Below are 15,836 nucleotides of genomic sequence, written 5' to 3'. Positions count from 1 at the left end.
AAACAGATAGAAAAGAGTATCTAACGTCAATATATATATATATATATATATATATATATATATATATATATATTTAATATATTTTCTTTGTGCTAAACCGAAAATACTTAACATAACAATTAATTACTAAATCTGATTTCCCGAGGCAAACAATCTATCAGTTTTCAATTCAGCCATTTTCTGGATAAATGTAAACCTATTTTGTAACTGATTTCTTCCAGTTTCTCCTAAAAACTGTTCTACTAAACTATATTTGTGACGATAATTCATATTTATACATGTTTTTAAATCCTATTCAAGTAATCTTTTTCAAATAACAGAAAACAGAAAGCAGTAAATCCTATAACATTATGTTTCATCCAAGGTTGGTTTCTGTCTGTAACACTGGAGACAACTTAAAAATAATAACAGATCACTCAAATTTATTCTGCTATCTAAAAGACAAAGTGTGGTTTTCAAACCTGGGGAATTTTCATTATCTGTTTACACTTTAAAGATAACATTGTTAGCAACATTTTGCAGATATATGCATCACGTAAAATCTAGATGAGATCTTGCTAATAAGATATACATCTCACCTTAGTTTAAATAAATGTATTTGACATGATTACTTAAAAACTGAGCAAACAAATGTTTGTGTAAAACAAAGTAATAACCTAGTTAGATTGGAACGTATTTGAGCATTTAAGCCAAGCTCTTGGAACTCCAAGAATGTTGATCCAATGTTGATCAGTTGTATATAATGTTACAATACGAGTTAAAAACTGATGAAAATCCCAAAATGGAAATTACTGTAAATGGAATTGAATGTATGTTTTGTGAGACTTTTTTTTTTTTTTTTTTTTTTTAATTGACAGTTATACGTTGTTACAGGTCACACATTACTTCTCTTTTTTCATGAAGATTTAAAGAATGGAGACCAACCTGAATACCACAGAGAAACTTTCTTCTTCTTCTGAAAGTCTTGATTTGTTTAAACACACAATGGTTTTTGTACTGATTAAAATGGAAACACAAAATTAAAATAAATTAAATGTCTAAATTCTAATTTTAATTGTGTTAATTTTTATTACATTTATTAATATGTGACATAATGTGAATGTATTAAAATGTATATGCAGAAAATATTTGTTTGATTTTTAATGACCAAACATATTTTTAGCTTGCACGCAAGTGCTATACTGGCCGCCAGCCAGCTACAAGCTACAAGCTACAAGCTACAAGCTACAAGCCCCTTCACATGTATTAACTGAAAGCATTCTCATTGATTTCATTGGGAACACTTTCATGCCATGATAGGCTGCTTCAAGCTACCACAAATGGGACCACGCCAGGGATGGTATGCTGCAGCTTTGGATCTGCAGCCCCCCTCCCCAAAGGTTTAAAATGCATTATATGCCTGCATGCTTTTTGTATATTGACTGCATGCTTTTGTTTCACGTGGCAATTAACCATTCCCTACAAAATCATTAATTAATCAACATTTTACATGATTTAAGAATTATTTTTGGGCACTGGGTAGATGTAGCAATGATGTTGGTAATGTTGAATTTGATTCTAAAAATTTTATATTCAGCAGACAGGGCCGGGCTGGGGCAGGGGGGCATTGCCCCCCAGGCCGCCCTGAATCTACATTAAACGGCCGCGCGGCCGCCCATTTAAGCGGCTGATTCGGTGTCTTACGGCCGCTTTAAGAGTCACAGCCACATCGGCTGCAATGGTTAATCATTAAGCGGCCCTAAGACTGGGCGGCACTGCGCAGGCACGCTGGCCGCTTAATGTTTTAAAGCGGCCAGCGTGCCTGCGCAGTGCCGCCCAGTGTCCTGTGTGACTCCGCCCCCTTGAGCGGCACGTCACATCGTCAATGTGATGGGCCGCTCAAGGGGGCGGAGTCACACTGAACAGCTCCTCGTGACAGCTAGAAGAGCACGTTGGAGCACAGCAGCAGTGAAGGATGCGGCAAAAACGTAAGTATTAAAAAAATAAAGAAAATAGTTGGGGTAATAGGCGGAAGGGGAGCCATATTCAAAGGGGGGGGCTGCATTGGGACAACAATTAAATGCAAAATGGGGGTGGCTAGGGGATATAAGTACACAACAGGGTGGTTGGGGCACCACATAAATCAATACAGAAAGGTGGGGGGCGGGGGGCTGGGTTCAAATTACATGGGTCAGTCATTAACAATGCAAAGGGGGCATCAATACACAAGGGAGGGGGCTGGCTGGGGACATCACATAAATCAATACACAAGGGTGTTGGGGCATAATGTACAAAGGGGGCTGGCTGTGGGCACAAATCCACATGGGGCAATACACAGGGGTGTGGGGGGAAATACATTAAAACCAAAGGGGGGGGGCTGGCTGGGCATCAATACACAAGGGGGAAAACAAACAAACAAACCAGTGTGGAAAGCATTTTGGATGTGGGTGTCAGTGTCGCAGAGCCTGTCCTGGTGTGTGTGTGTTTGGATATCGGTGTGACAGAGCCTGTCCTGGTGTCTGTGTGTTTGGCTGTCTGTGTGGCAGAGCCTGTCCTGGTGTGTGTGTGTTTGGGTGTTGGTGTGGCAGAGCCTGTCCCGGTGTGTGTTTGGATGTTGATGTGGCAGAGCCTGTCCTGGTGTCTGTGTGTTTGGGTGTCAGTGTGGCAGAGCCTGTCCTGGTGTGTGTATCTGGGTGTCGGTGTGGCAGAGCCTGTCCTGGTGTGTGTGTTTGGGTGTCGGTGTTGCAGAGCTTGTACTGGTGTGTGTGTTTGGGTGTCGGTGTTGCAGAGCTTGTACTTGTGTCAGGGCAGGCTGTTTGGGGACAAAATTGGCTCACCCTAGGCTGTTTGGGGACAAAGTTGGCTCACTCTGGACTGGCTTTGGGGGTGTGCATCCTGTGATCTATGCCTGTAATTTAGGGGTTTTTATCTATACCTTTAATGCTTAGTTGTTACGTGATTTCCAGTTTATCTGTACCTGCAAAGCTGGGTTTTTGTGTTATTCTGCTATGCTATGTTTGCATACATTATTTATGTATACCTGCAAATACAGAGTTTGTATTTCTTATTCAGTTGATCTATACATCGTGCTGTTTACATGTGTTGTTTATTTGATCTATACCTGAACTACCGGAAGTAAGTAAAACAGAGGTGTGGCTTAGTGAATGAGGGACAAAGGGACTCTGGGGATAATTACAGGCAGGGGCCCAAGGAAATGCCTAGGGTCCAATTTTTCCATATTTAAATTTTATTTTGTTACACAGATTAGCTGTTTTTTAATGTATTAACATAATTTTTTTTACTCCCAGTCCCATCACATTACATTAATATGCGTTAGAAAATCAGGAAAAGATGGGCATGTATAGTGGGCTGATTCGGTGGCGAAACGGGCCACTTGACTAGACTTGCCCCCCAGGCCTTAGGCTGCCAGCCCTCCCCTGTCAGCAGAGTAGGTGGAACAGCACTTTTAAATTATTATTATTATTTAATGCAATATAGTACTTATTGCCTCTCAAGTTGGGAACACACGAATACTCTTGAGTGCTACATTCAGACTCTGAAATCATTGTTGAGCAACAATGTTTTATGCTAAAAGCATTAGAAGGTACAATAAGATGTTGATACCATGTAATATAAGATATTAATCTTAATATTAATAATTTGCATTTGCAAACAGTTGCCTATATTTCATTTACCTCAACTAATTTATAATTGATACAGTACCTTTTCCTTTTGACTTCTATAGGGAGTTTTGAGAATAAACACATTTATTCATTATGACAAATATTTTTTTTCTCATTTTAAATATGTATATGGCTTTTATTACCATTTGTATATTGTGTAGTCAAAAATGCCAGCATTCTGGGCAGTATTATCATGTATCTCCTTAATATTTTTCATTAATTAATGACACACTTCTGTTGCTGGAATAAGCACATATAAATATTCATTTCTATGGTTGTATGAAAAACTGAGAAGGAATCCAGCCTTTTGTTTTTAGAAACAATATTTTGAATGTAATTGTTTATTAAAGGCAATATCACATAATACTTTATTATTTCCTTATTTAATTTGTGGGGTAAAAGTATACATCCAAAAATATTAAATGGAAAATTGTGCTTTTAAACAACTGTCATTGTTCACACAAGGTTGTATTATTGTATTCCGCAGTAAGTATTCAGCAAATTTGCTTGGGTTAGGCGTTCAGTTTTGTTTTGCTGTATAAGTTTCCCAGGTTCCTGCAATTTCAAGAACAATGTGCTTCACTTGATTTAGCAAAGGCACCAGTGTAAGTCACTCTGACAAAAAAATGTATATAGTAATCCAAGTTTCCTGATGAACATAACATTTAATGTTTGGTTACTTCTTGTAGTCCTCTGCTTTGGATTGTAACCACTGCTGCAAAGACAGACAGTTAGCATATATCCTCTTACCCTGGAAGAGACCCTTTAGGTCATTAAAGAGTTGTAATGTGTCACAAGGGGCAGTGAGCAGTGCTATGAAGCAGAGGGATAGTAGCAAAAGGCTATTCTGGTGTGTGAAAACACAAGGGTGTCTTCAGCTCCACAAGCAGATGTTGCTGCTAGATTGACATGTAGAACTAGCTCCAGCTGGAGAAAGATACAGTTTTCCATTGGGACAGACACACAACTCAAAGATGGTCTGTCGAGGTCCTGCTGAGCTAGGTGATGACGATGAAAATGAACCGTGTGGTAAATTTCCTAGCCTGATCGTGTCTGCATTTAAAAATATCTGAAAGGGGAAAAATAAGAACAGGTTAGCAAGCTGTTAAGAAATTAAAATAGTAACAATAAACCCAATTTAATATTTATACTTGAACAGATGATTTTTTAATAATTTTTATTTGTATAGTGTCAACAATTTATGCAGCACTTCTTACAGTATTCTTACAATATTGACAAAACTAATATTGACATGTTGATACATTAGGTAAAGAGGGCCATATTTGGAATCTTACAATCCTAGTTTAATTAAAAAATATACATTCCAGCCCTATCTGAAGATAAAATGCACACTTACAGTTTTCATTCTTTAGTTATTAGCATTACAAAATGCTGGCTGTCTTCACTGAAGGCAAGAAACATACTTGAGTATATATTTTTCTTAGCTGGACACTGATTTTAAATTAACATAATTGGCTGCTACTACCTCTTAGCTCCTATCAGTCATCTTCTACTTCTCAGCAACCATTAGTCACCCTCTACTTCTCAGTTATCTTCAACAGAGTGACCCATACTTTGACATGTGGCCCTAGGCCTGGACCAAATTGGCCGAAGCCAGAATATGTCATGGGATTTAGAATTAGGGAGAGAATCTAATTATGTTAGATTTGATATTAACCAATGGAATTCTGTTACCATACAAATGTGCTTTTAATTAGTAAGTAGTTTAACTTTATTAGTTAAAAATGGAGTTTAATGAATTTTTGTTTTCTTTTAACTTAGATTCTCTCTTTCTTTACAATCACTCTTAACTGTTATTTTTCTTAGACTGCATATCTCTGTGTAGCAAAAATAGTGCAAAATGTTGTTCAACATACACAGTATTTTAAGGTCATAAACATTATTTATGCTAAAAATGTAGGCTTTATAAGTAATAATAATAATAATAATGATTTGTATTATTTATTGTTTTATATAGCACCATCATATTCTGTAGTGCTGTACAATAATAATAATAAACATTAAGTATGGCTGTTCCATATTTCTATCCTCATAAATCATACCATAATATTTTCCTATTCATTTTGCCATTTAACTCATACTTACCTCTCCATCTGTGGACTGCAGCTGTAGCTCTTTTCTACAGCTGGCCTTAAATTCTCCCGCAATAGCACTAATTTGTACTCCCTTTGGTGCTTCCATTGTTAAAGTTCTTGTTGGAGACTCAAGTCTAAAATAAAAAGGAGCATTGCAGACAAAAGAAAAACATTGAAATTTGTTGTATTATCCAAGGTTAAAGATAAACTGCTTTACATTATTCATATTTTAATAAATAGTTTGAACAAAATATAACAAGCCCTCAATCAGGTTTTCCTTTATGTAACCTACTTATTTATTTATCTGATAAAAGTTTTAACAAGTGTAGAAATTCGTAGGCAAAAAACAAATTGTTGCTGAAAACCAAAATATAAAAGGTGTATAGCAGAAGCATATGCGTAATATGAATGGACAAAACCAGAAGTGGCCTAAATTAAACAAGCCTGCACACATTTCCCATTTTTTCTTTTGGGTCCATGGTGCTATGCACATTTTTAGTCACTCTCTCTGTCTCTATCTATCTATCTATCTATCTATCTATCTATCTATCTATATAAACACAGTATCAAGCAAGCAATTTAACCTATTTGAAATTACCAAGTTTTCTGCACTAATTGTTCATAAAGTTTGATCTGACCAACATCTCAGCCACAAATATATTCAAACACAATGTACCGTATTTGCTCGATTATAAGACGACCCTGATTATAAGATGACCCCCCAAAATCTGAATATTAACTTAGGAAAAAAAGAAAAAGCCTGAATATAAGATGACCCTAAAGGAAAAAAGTTTTACCAGTAAATGTTAATTCATGTAAACTATTTTTTAAAATAAAAGCTATGATTGAGAAAAATATTTTTTTTGTTTTTCTTTCCTTGTATTTTCTAACCTGTCCCCCAGTTACGCACATCTGCCCCCAGGCTTGCCACACCAATATGGCACTGTGGCCCATGATATGCCTTTTAACCCTCTATATGCCACTGTGCCCCATGGTATGCCTTTTGACCCCCTATGTGCCACTCTGCCTCCAGAAATGCCTTATACCCCTATATCCCATTCTGGCATTTAGGGGGTTAAAATGCATATTATGGGGCAGAGTGGCATATAGGGAGGTATAAGGCATTCCAGGAGGCAGAGTGGCATTAAGAGAGTTAAAAGGCATTGTATAGAGCACTCTGCCTCCAGAAATGCCTTATACCCCTATATGCCACTCTGGCATTTAGGGGGTTAAAAGGCATATTATGGGGCAGAGTGGCATATAGGGAGGTATAAGGCATTTCAGGAGGCAGAGTGCTCTATTACATGCCCCCTTAACGCCACTATGCCTCCTGAAATGCCTTATAACTCCCTATATGCCACTCTGCCCCATAATATGCCTTTTAACCCCCTAAGTGCCAGAGTGGCATATAGGGGTATAAGGCATTCCAGAAATACCCTATGCCCCCATTTAACACACACGCACACATACACACACACTTACCGGTGCTTCCAATTTCCTGCTGTATTGCCGGGGCAGCAGGTTGACGTCTCCTTCCGCTGCAGCCGGAAGGAGGTGGAGTTGGCAGCGGGGGTTTGTCTGCGTCCGTCACGCATACCTTCCCCGGCTGTCAGAGATCAGAGGTCTGATCTCTGACAGTCAGGGAAGGTATCCGCGACGGACGCAGACAACCCCCGCTGCTAGCCACACCTCCTTCCGGCTGCAGCGGACGTTGTCTATGCGGATCGCGTAGACGTCAACCCGCTGCCCCGGCAATACAGCAGCAAGCACCGGTAAGTGTGTGTGTGTGTGGGGGGGACAGGAGGATCCAGGTCCCCTGCAGCGGTGCGGGGGATCTGGATCTTAGTCTCATAATCAGACCTCTATTTGAGGTCTGAGTAGAAGACGACCCCGATTAGAAGACGAGGGGTATTTTTCAGAGCATTTGCTCTGAAAAAAACCTCGTCTTATAATCGAGCAATTAGCATACAAACAATGATAATCTTCCATATCTTTATTAAACACACGTATTAAACATTCACAGTGCTGATGGAAAAGTAAGTGAAGTAAGTGTATTGGATTTAGTAATTGGTTCAACCTCATTTGGCAGCAATTGCCTCAAACAAGCGCTTCCAGAAGTTGCAGATAAGACCTGCACAATTTTCAGGAGGAATTTAAGACCATTCTTCCTTATAGAACTGCTTAGGCTCTGACTTCAAAGGAAAAAAACAGATGCAAGAACATGTCCTGAACACATATTTATCATTTCAAGAGCAATAGATAGGCTTTGTTGATGAATTCCTAGGAACCACTCATACAAGCACTAGCTTAGAATCACCATCTTTAACCATCAATTTCAATTGCTCTTTCACAATGTGAGATCAATTTAAATCAAACTACCATATTGGCCCGATTATAGGCCATATCCCCCCCCCCACTTTGAGTCTTTAAAGTGGGGGTGCGGCCTGTAATTGGGGTTTAGCGCAGGGATGTGCAATTCATATCGCCCAATGCCCGGGACATGTGGTTTTCGGGCGCCGGACCCCTGTTGCTGGCACTTTGTGACATGACCTTACGGTGCTCCGTCAAAGAAGCCCGGCGGAACTACCGGCCAGCAGCAGCGGTTGTCTGCATCGCGCAGACGCCCACCAGATGGGGATGCATTGGTAAGTCTGGGGGAGGTGGGCAGAGCAGCATATCAGAGGGCAGAGTGACATATCTGGGGGGCAGAGTGGCATATCGGGTTATAAAGCATATTAGGGGCAGAGTGGCATATCTGGGGGGCAGAGTAGCATATCAGGGGTTATAAAGCATATCAGGGGGCAGAGTGACATAGGGGTTATAAAGCATATCTGGGGGACAGAGTGACATATCAGGAGTTATAAAGCATATCTGGGGGGCAGAGTGGTGTATCTATAAGTAAGGTGCATTATGAATTAAGGGGGAGGACCTTAAAATGGCTATTGGTTTTCCAAATTTCTGTTTGTATATAACATATGCTGACTAACTGCCTAATAGATACCAAAAATGATAAAATACTGCTTTACCATTCCACTCATGTGTATTTTTTCTTTAAAATAGCACCACACTAGGGTGAGGGCTATAATACAGTGCGGCCTATAATAGAGCCAATACAGTATTATACTGTACACTTTAATAAGCACAGCTCACAAATTTTCTTGTTTTAATAGTTGTTTGTCCAAACCATCATACTGCTAAAAGTACAGTATTTTACAGTGCTGAGGAATATGTCAGGAACCTACTGGTTTGTTAAAGTAAAATAAAAATATACATAATAATACTAAAGAATACAATATGTACAGTATCTGTTAATGTTATGTTTGTTGAAAGTTAATGTGACATGTTCAGATCATGTTAAACCATCGGGCCCGTGAACAAAATTCACAGAAAAGTTCCCTTCCCAAAAGAGAGTTACATAGTGGGGATTTGTATAGATCTTAAAAAATTAACTATACCGAGAATGTGTTTGTATAAACGTAGAAAACATAGTATTAGGATCATTTGTGAATTTTTGACTTGCATGAAAAGAATTTGAACTCATTATGTGACGTATTGATTTAGGATTATATTCTAGTCATTATTTGAAACTGCCTTTCTCTAACATTTATGCTACCATTGACTTCTACAAAAAACCTATACAATTTGATCCTTTTGTATTCCCTATGGACCCCATGGGTGGAAGACAATAGTACAAGCCCTTTACTCTCTATTAATAAAGTGATTGAAGCCCGCATTTGCGGTGTGTTGCTTCCATTTTTAGTGATACAGTGATTAATAAGAATTGCAGAATTTTATACAGTATTTTTGCATCCCCTATTAATAATATGATATAAAAACATGTGTTGTATTATTGCTAATATTGTATTATTTGGGACTAAAGTTAAGGTTATCTTGCTGGTATTAAAGGTCACTCAGCCACTGACTCAGACCAATTTGTTTGTGGTCATTACTGTAGTGAGAGAAATTCTTTCACATCTGCCTCACTTGTGGAGTTTGAAGTGTAATCAAAAATAGGTTAGAAGGGGCAATATATTATGAAATGTAATTAAGTTACATTGCCTGAGATCAGTTATTGCACTGTACCGTAAAACTCCCATGAATTCATTTTTCTACAGAATGAAAAAGCACATTCATTTTAGTACCCAGACTCTCCAGTAGAGAGTTTCAGAAATGCAGTACACAGAAATGAAAATCTGATTTATCTGACTACAGAAATTGTTATATAAGTTTTCTATGTTTTTGTAACAATATTTTGTGGGAGTGGGCTCATGGAACATGATTTCTGACATAATTAAAACGTATTAATAAGTATTTTTGTAGCATATTAAGGCATGCTGCACCCAAAATATTTCAAGCTTCATCAAAGGACCAGCTGCCTATGTGTTTGATGTAATCACATCCTGGTACACATTGTCAATGTCTATCAGAACTTGTTTTAATGCGGGAGGTCGGATTAAGAAGTGATATCTTCTCATCCATTTGTTACTGACTCTCTTAAATGTGATGCCACTCTCTGTTGAAAAATTCTATCTTTACAATTGAATACACTAAATGAACATTTGCAAAGGTGTATGTTGAGTTAAATAAGCAATAGCCATATCAGCCTGAGAACAGCAATATATACTTTACATATTACATTATAAGAGATGCAAATTTTAGGTGAACATTAGTGAAAGTTAAAATAATAGTTTTGTTAAAAAACATGGTATTCTTAGATTAAATGGGGATCCCATTGGAGTGAAGATGAGATTTATGATCTTGTAAACAGAGTAGTATGAGAGGAGATCTCTAAAGAAATATGGTACTGAATTTTCCAATTACTACTTTTTTACAGTGGATATCCTTCTATGGCTACTCTTTCAAGTTCAAAGCAGGGGGTGGGAGACATGAGGAGACTTGGAGACATACAACTGTCTTATGTTGATTCCACCGACCCTTGTAGTGGCATTTAGGTGAAGTTATTAAAGGCAATACTTTAAATTAATTGTCAGGCATTTTTTGCTAACTTTCTCAAACAAGCTTTTAAAATTGTGCTTATGTTTTTTCTTATTTGCTTTTTAGTCATAATGACTAAAGGTTATGCGACCAGTCTGATTTTAATTCACAGATGAGTACAATAACATCATACATAATTAAACTGAACACACAAATCTATACTTATTGTGCATTAACTCACAAAGCAGACAGTTGGCAAGACATTTCACTACTTAATACTAAACAATTCAATCTGACTTACAGTGAAAACTTTGTGTGTACTGTAACACTTAAAAATGTATTTGGGGTGAGTGCTGGTAGGTATAACTAGACAATTGAAATAAAAAAAACAGTAAATTTAATAGGTCACCTGTACCATCTTGGTAGACCAGCCTTCACATGAGCCCATAAATGAATGCTGCACCAACACTACTTACAACTAGCGGGTCCACATCTTATACACTTTTTATATAAAAAAATTATATCTGAATGAAATTGAACAGACTTTTTTCAGTTCCTTGATTAACACAGTCATTAAAACAACAATTATTGTATCCTGCAACTACATTTATGTACCTCTGAAGAAGCCATAAACTGACACTTTTGGTGTCAGTTTACAGTATCAGTCAGAAACATTATGCTGCAACTTTTTAACTAATAACAGTTAATTTTTTATGTATGTACCTTTTTATGGAATGCAATTCTTTTAAATAGTTTATAAAATTGACTGTTTCGATTTCAACAGTCTAGTTGTTCCTACCAGCACTCACACCCAATACATTTTTTACTGTATTTCTTTGTCCTTGAACATTTGGGAACAGTTCTTTGGGGTGACAAGCATCTTTTTCAGATCCTACCTTTTCTTTGTTTCCTCTCTCCTCCTCTGGCGCTTCCTTATACAAATTTTTTTATTACTGTAATACTTAATTCTGTTTCTTATATGTTTAACGTCCTAAGTGTAGGGCTATTCTACTACTTTATTGATGTTAGTTACTTTATTAAAAAGTAAGACTATATTAGCATTGTGATTTCAAATTTGCACACTACATGGAAAATTAAATGTCTGGAATCTAATATGAAAGAGGACATGAAAGGGGAAAAACTATATATTAATGCTCAAGTAATAACTTAACCCATATGAATCGCTTGCAAAAAAAAGATAGTGAATAGAACATCATTATAAAATACTAGGGACAATCTCCCATTATTTCGCAGCAAACTCTTTCTGAAAAGATAATGTGACATGATATGTGGTGATTGAGGTGACATATCATATTATTACTTATAGGGTAATAAAATTACATGTCAGATGACAATTGTTTAGAAGTCAAATCATGCATGGACAAGGATACCATACACCCACAATGAGGGCATTCATTTATAAAGGATAATTTGTAAATTATTATAATTGCAATATTTTATTTATACTATTGTGCATGCTGATTGTGCACCAAAGTTAAAGCATAGATCATTTTTGAATTTAAATGTCATTAAATGCCTAATTGTCAGTTAAAAGGGAGATCTCTGATCTGGGCACCTGGAGACACTGCCCTGGGTCAGGTCTAGGGCAGCATCTCGGAGTAGGTATTATTGTTAAACATTACATTTTGTATTATTCTACCAGGCTACCTTCTACTGAGCGCCAATTTAAAAGCTCTTTCGGAATTCAGTAAGTTTCCCTAATGCAGATCACTCTTTTACCAGGCTTAACTTTTCTCTTAACAATTTAACCTTTACTATTTACTGCTGTACAAATATCTCTAAACATACAACAACCTCAAAGCAACATTGAATATATTGTGGATGGCAGGATAATGCATATAGACCTGAAAATGCATTCAATAAAAAAGCAGAGATTTCTTTCCAAGCTAATCCAGTGAATGTTTGTCTTAGATTGACATTTCTCTTTAGACCTTCATGAATAACACATGAACAAACATTTTGCCCTTCATTTTCCACATCTCATAACAGGAGAAGTGCCTGGTTCTTAGATATTATCCTCTTAGTGCTATGTTGCATAGTATCTAGTTGCATTTTTTATGCCACTGCATAACTACTACAAGAAACCAATTTAACCAGGATAGTCACATTAGTACATCAGCAAACTAGTTGGTTATTTTGATATTTGTAGTTAATTGTGCATAATGGCCACTCCACAAGGACAGCGACCATGACAAGCTGAAATACTTACTAAGTAGTAAGCCAGTGCTGAAGCAGTATGATATGGACAATATGCTTTGTTAGTTGTCCATAGGGATCATCTATCATGTGATAGGTACATCTATCATGGATTTTATTTACCGTATTTGCTCGATTATAAGACGACCCTGATTATAAGACGACCCCCCAAAATCTGAATATTAACTTAGGAAAAAAGAAAAAGCCTGAATATAAGACGACCCTAAAGGAAAAAAGTTTTACCAGTAAATGTTAATTCATGTAAACTATTTTTTTTAATAAAAGCTATGATTGAGAAAAATATTTTTTTTGTTTTTATTTCTTGTATTTTCCAGCCTGTCCCCCAGTTACGCACATCTGCCCCCAGGCTTGCCACACCAATATGGCACTGTGGCCCATGATATGCCTTTTAACCCTCTATATGCCACTGTGCCCCATGGTATGCCTTTTGACCCCCTATATGCCACTCTGCCTCCAGAAATGCCTTATACCCCTATATCCCATTCTGGCATTTAGGGGGTTAAAATGCATATTATGGGGCAGAGTGGCATATAGGGAGGTATAAGGCATTTCAGGAGGCAGAGTGGCATTAAGGGAGTTAAAAGGCATTGTATAGAGCACTCTGCCTCCAGAAATGCCTTATACCCCTATATGCTACTCTGGCATTTAGGGGGTTAAAAGGCATATTATGGGGCAGAGTGGCATATAGGGAGGTATAAGGCATTTCAGGAGGCAGAGTGCTCTATTAAATGCCCCCTTAACGCCACTCCAGAAATGCCCTATGCCCCCATTTAACTAACACACACACACACACTCTCTCCCCCCCTCCCCTCCCCTCTCCTCTCTCCTCTCTCCCCTCTCAGCCCTCTCTTACCGGTGCTTCCAGCCGGGGCAGCGGGTTGACGTCGCCTTCTGCTGCAGCCGGAAGGAGGTGGAGTTGGCAGCGGGGGTTTGTATGCGTCCGTCGCGTATACTTTCCCCGGCTGTCAGAGATCAGAGATCTCTGACAGTCGGGGAAGGTCTACGCGACGGACGCAGACAACCCCCGCTGCTAGCCACACCTCCTTCCGGCTGCAGCGGACGTTGTCTACGCGGATCGCGTAGACGTCAACCCGCTGCCCCGGCAATACAGCAGGAAGCACCGGTAAGTGTGTATGATGGGGGGGGGGGGGGTGAGACAGGAGGATCCAGGTCCCCTGCAGCGGTGCGGGGGATCTGGATCTTAGTCTCCTAATCAGACTCTATTTGAGGTCTGATTAGAAGACGACCCCGATTAGAAGACGAGGGGTATTTTTCAGAGCATTTGCTCTGAAAAAAACCTCGTCTTATAATCGAGCAAATACGGTACATTATTGTCTGCTACCGTCTTTAACTCCTTGTAAAATAATCAGGAGTGCTCTGTAAGGTGGATACAGAGCTTGACCTCGGAATGGGCATTCACACTACCACACAAACCCAGACACTCACAATAACTAGAAGTCGGGACTTACATCTTTATCCCTACTCCCCTAACATAATGCCATAAGTGTGTCTTATTTTTTAAAACTGTATAAACATATGTGAAAACATATGCAAAAAAAACCACTAATAAATGAAAACCTTGGATGAAACCAAGAAAAATTTCAAACGAATATTGAAAACATGTTCATGCCTAACAAAACAAGTTACAAGGTAGTCGTTGGTGATATGACAAAACCCTAAATGTACATAAAAGGTATAAAGCTAATTCAGCAAAGGGCAGACCACACTTAAATTAGTTGACCTTCAGTGATTCCCCTCAGGAAAGTTCCAAACTTCAGCCACCTTGTGCCATTGCAGAGGTAAACATTTCCATCAACAAATTAGACTAATTCCACTCACATGGGCAGTATGGAACTAAAATGTGAGGCAAACTTCCTCAACCAACAACCCCAAATGTTTCCGTCTCCTTGAACCTTGTCACTGAGGTGAGTTTGATATAACTATATGCACAGAGAACACAGATGTCCGGTTCTGAACTCAGATTGGCTCTTAGGGAGAACCCAGTTCCCAATGGGAGTAATTACATAGAAAATGTTATGAGACTTACTCAGTCATGAACGGACTACACTTACTGTAATAAGGTTGTACCCCCACTCAAAACTGCCTCGAACTTTAGCTCTTATATGCCATTGCAGAGGAAAATCTTGCAGCCTAATCCTACTGCAAGAGTAGTCTAGAACCAAAATGGGAGGCAAGTTTCCTCTCCTTTTTGTGCACATACAATCCCAAAAGGCACAATGTGTAAATAGTACTACTTTTCCACTATGTAATAATACATTTGTAATAGCAGTTATCAGTAATTGACTGGTGAATATAATGAATATAATAATGTACCTGAGGTCTTGAGAAGGTCCTGCTCTTATGTGTGGTGTTTCCACAGAGTGCTCAAAAACTGCTCCCTCAGTTCCTAGAACAAACAAAAATAAACAATATTATCTCAATTATAGCCCTTATAGATAAGCAATGTATCAGTTTAACATGTGCTATTTTTCTATGCAACCCATTGAATAGGTTAAGTTCAAATGCTTCCAGTGGCTTTAATGGTGCCATTTTTTTGCGCCCATTGTCTAGTTCTACGCTTGAGGATTTAATTTTAGACAGATCACTGAATCACAAACCATGTTAATCTCCTCTGTTAAAACCAATTAATGTAAAGATGAGTCTTTGCCCAATCCGAAATTTACTGTGCTTGAATGCATTGACATGAGATTTAGCCATATTTAATTATTTGACATGGGCATGTAAAGCCTCAAATATGTACTTGGTCTACAAGTCTAATAATTTCATGTTACATAAGTAACATGTTTTTTCTCTCTCTCGTATCCCAAGGGATGCCTTGACACATAAGGTCATGTGCTTTGGCCAAAATACAGTACAAAAGCCACATGTTTGTGGTATACATTGA

General features: G+C 38.2%; 1 protein-coding gene across 1 annotated transcript in view; it reads right to left on the bottom strand.

Annotated features, from left to right (window-relative positions):
* Positions 1 to 4,536: 4,536 nt before the first annotated feature.
* The window catches only part of LOC149273265 (zeta-sarcoglycan-like), a 149,489-nt gene continuing 138,189 nt past the window's right edge, over positions 4,537 to 15,836 (bottom strand). The window contains exons 5-7 of the mRNA XM_089506522.1: positions 15,266 to 15,338; positions 5,769 to 5,892; positions 4,537 to 4,731 (exon numbers count right to left, since the gene is read on the bottom strand). Of these exons, the coding sequence (XP_089362648.1) occupies positions 4,537 to 4,731; positions 5,769 to 5,892; positions 15,266 to 15,338 (392 nt within the window). The remainder of the gene's footprint in view (positions 4,732 to 5,768; positions 5,893 to 15,265; positions 15,339 to 15,836) is intronic.

The sequence above is a fragment of the Sceloporus occidentalis genome, unplaced genomic scaffold, assembly GCF_023333645.1.
Source record: "Sceloporus occidentalis isolate IW3139 unplaced genomic scaffold, rSceOcc1.0.p SCAF_388, whole genome shotgun sequence".
Classification (NCBI taxonomy): domain Eukaryota; kingdom Metazoa; phylum Chordata; class Lepidosauria; order Squamata; family Phrynosomatidae; genus Sceloporus; species Sceloporus occidentalis.
This window is presented reverse-complemented; position numbering and strand designations above follow the sequence as displayed.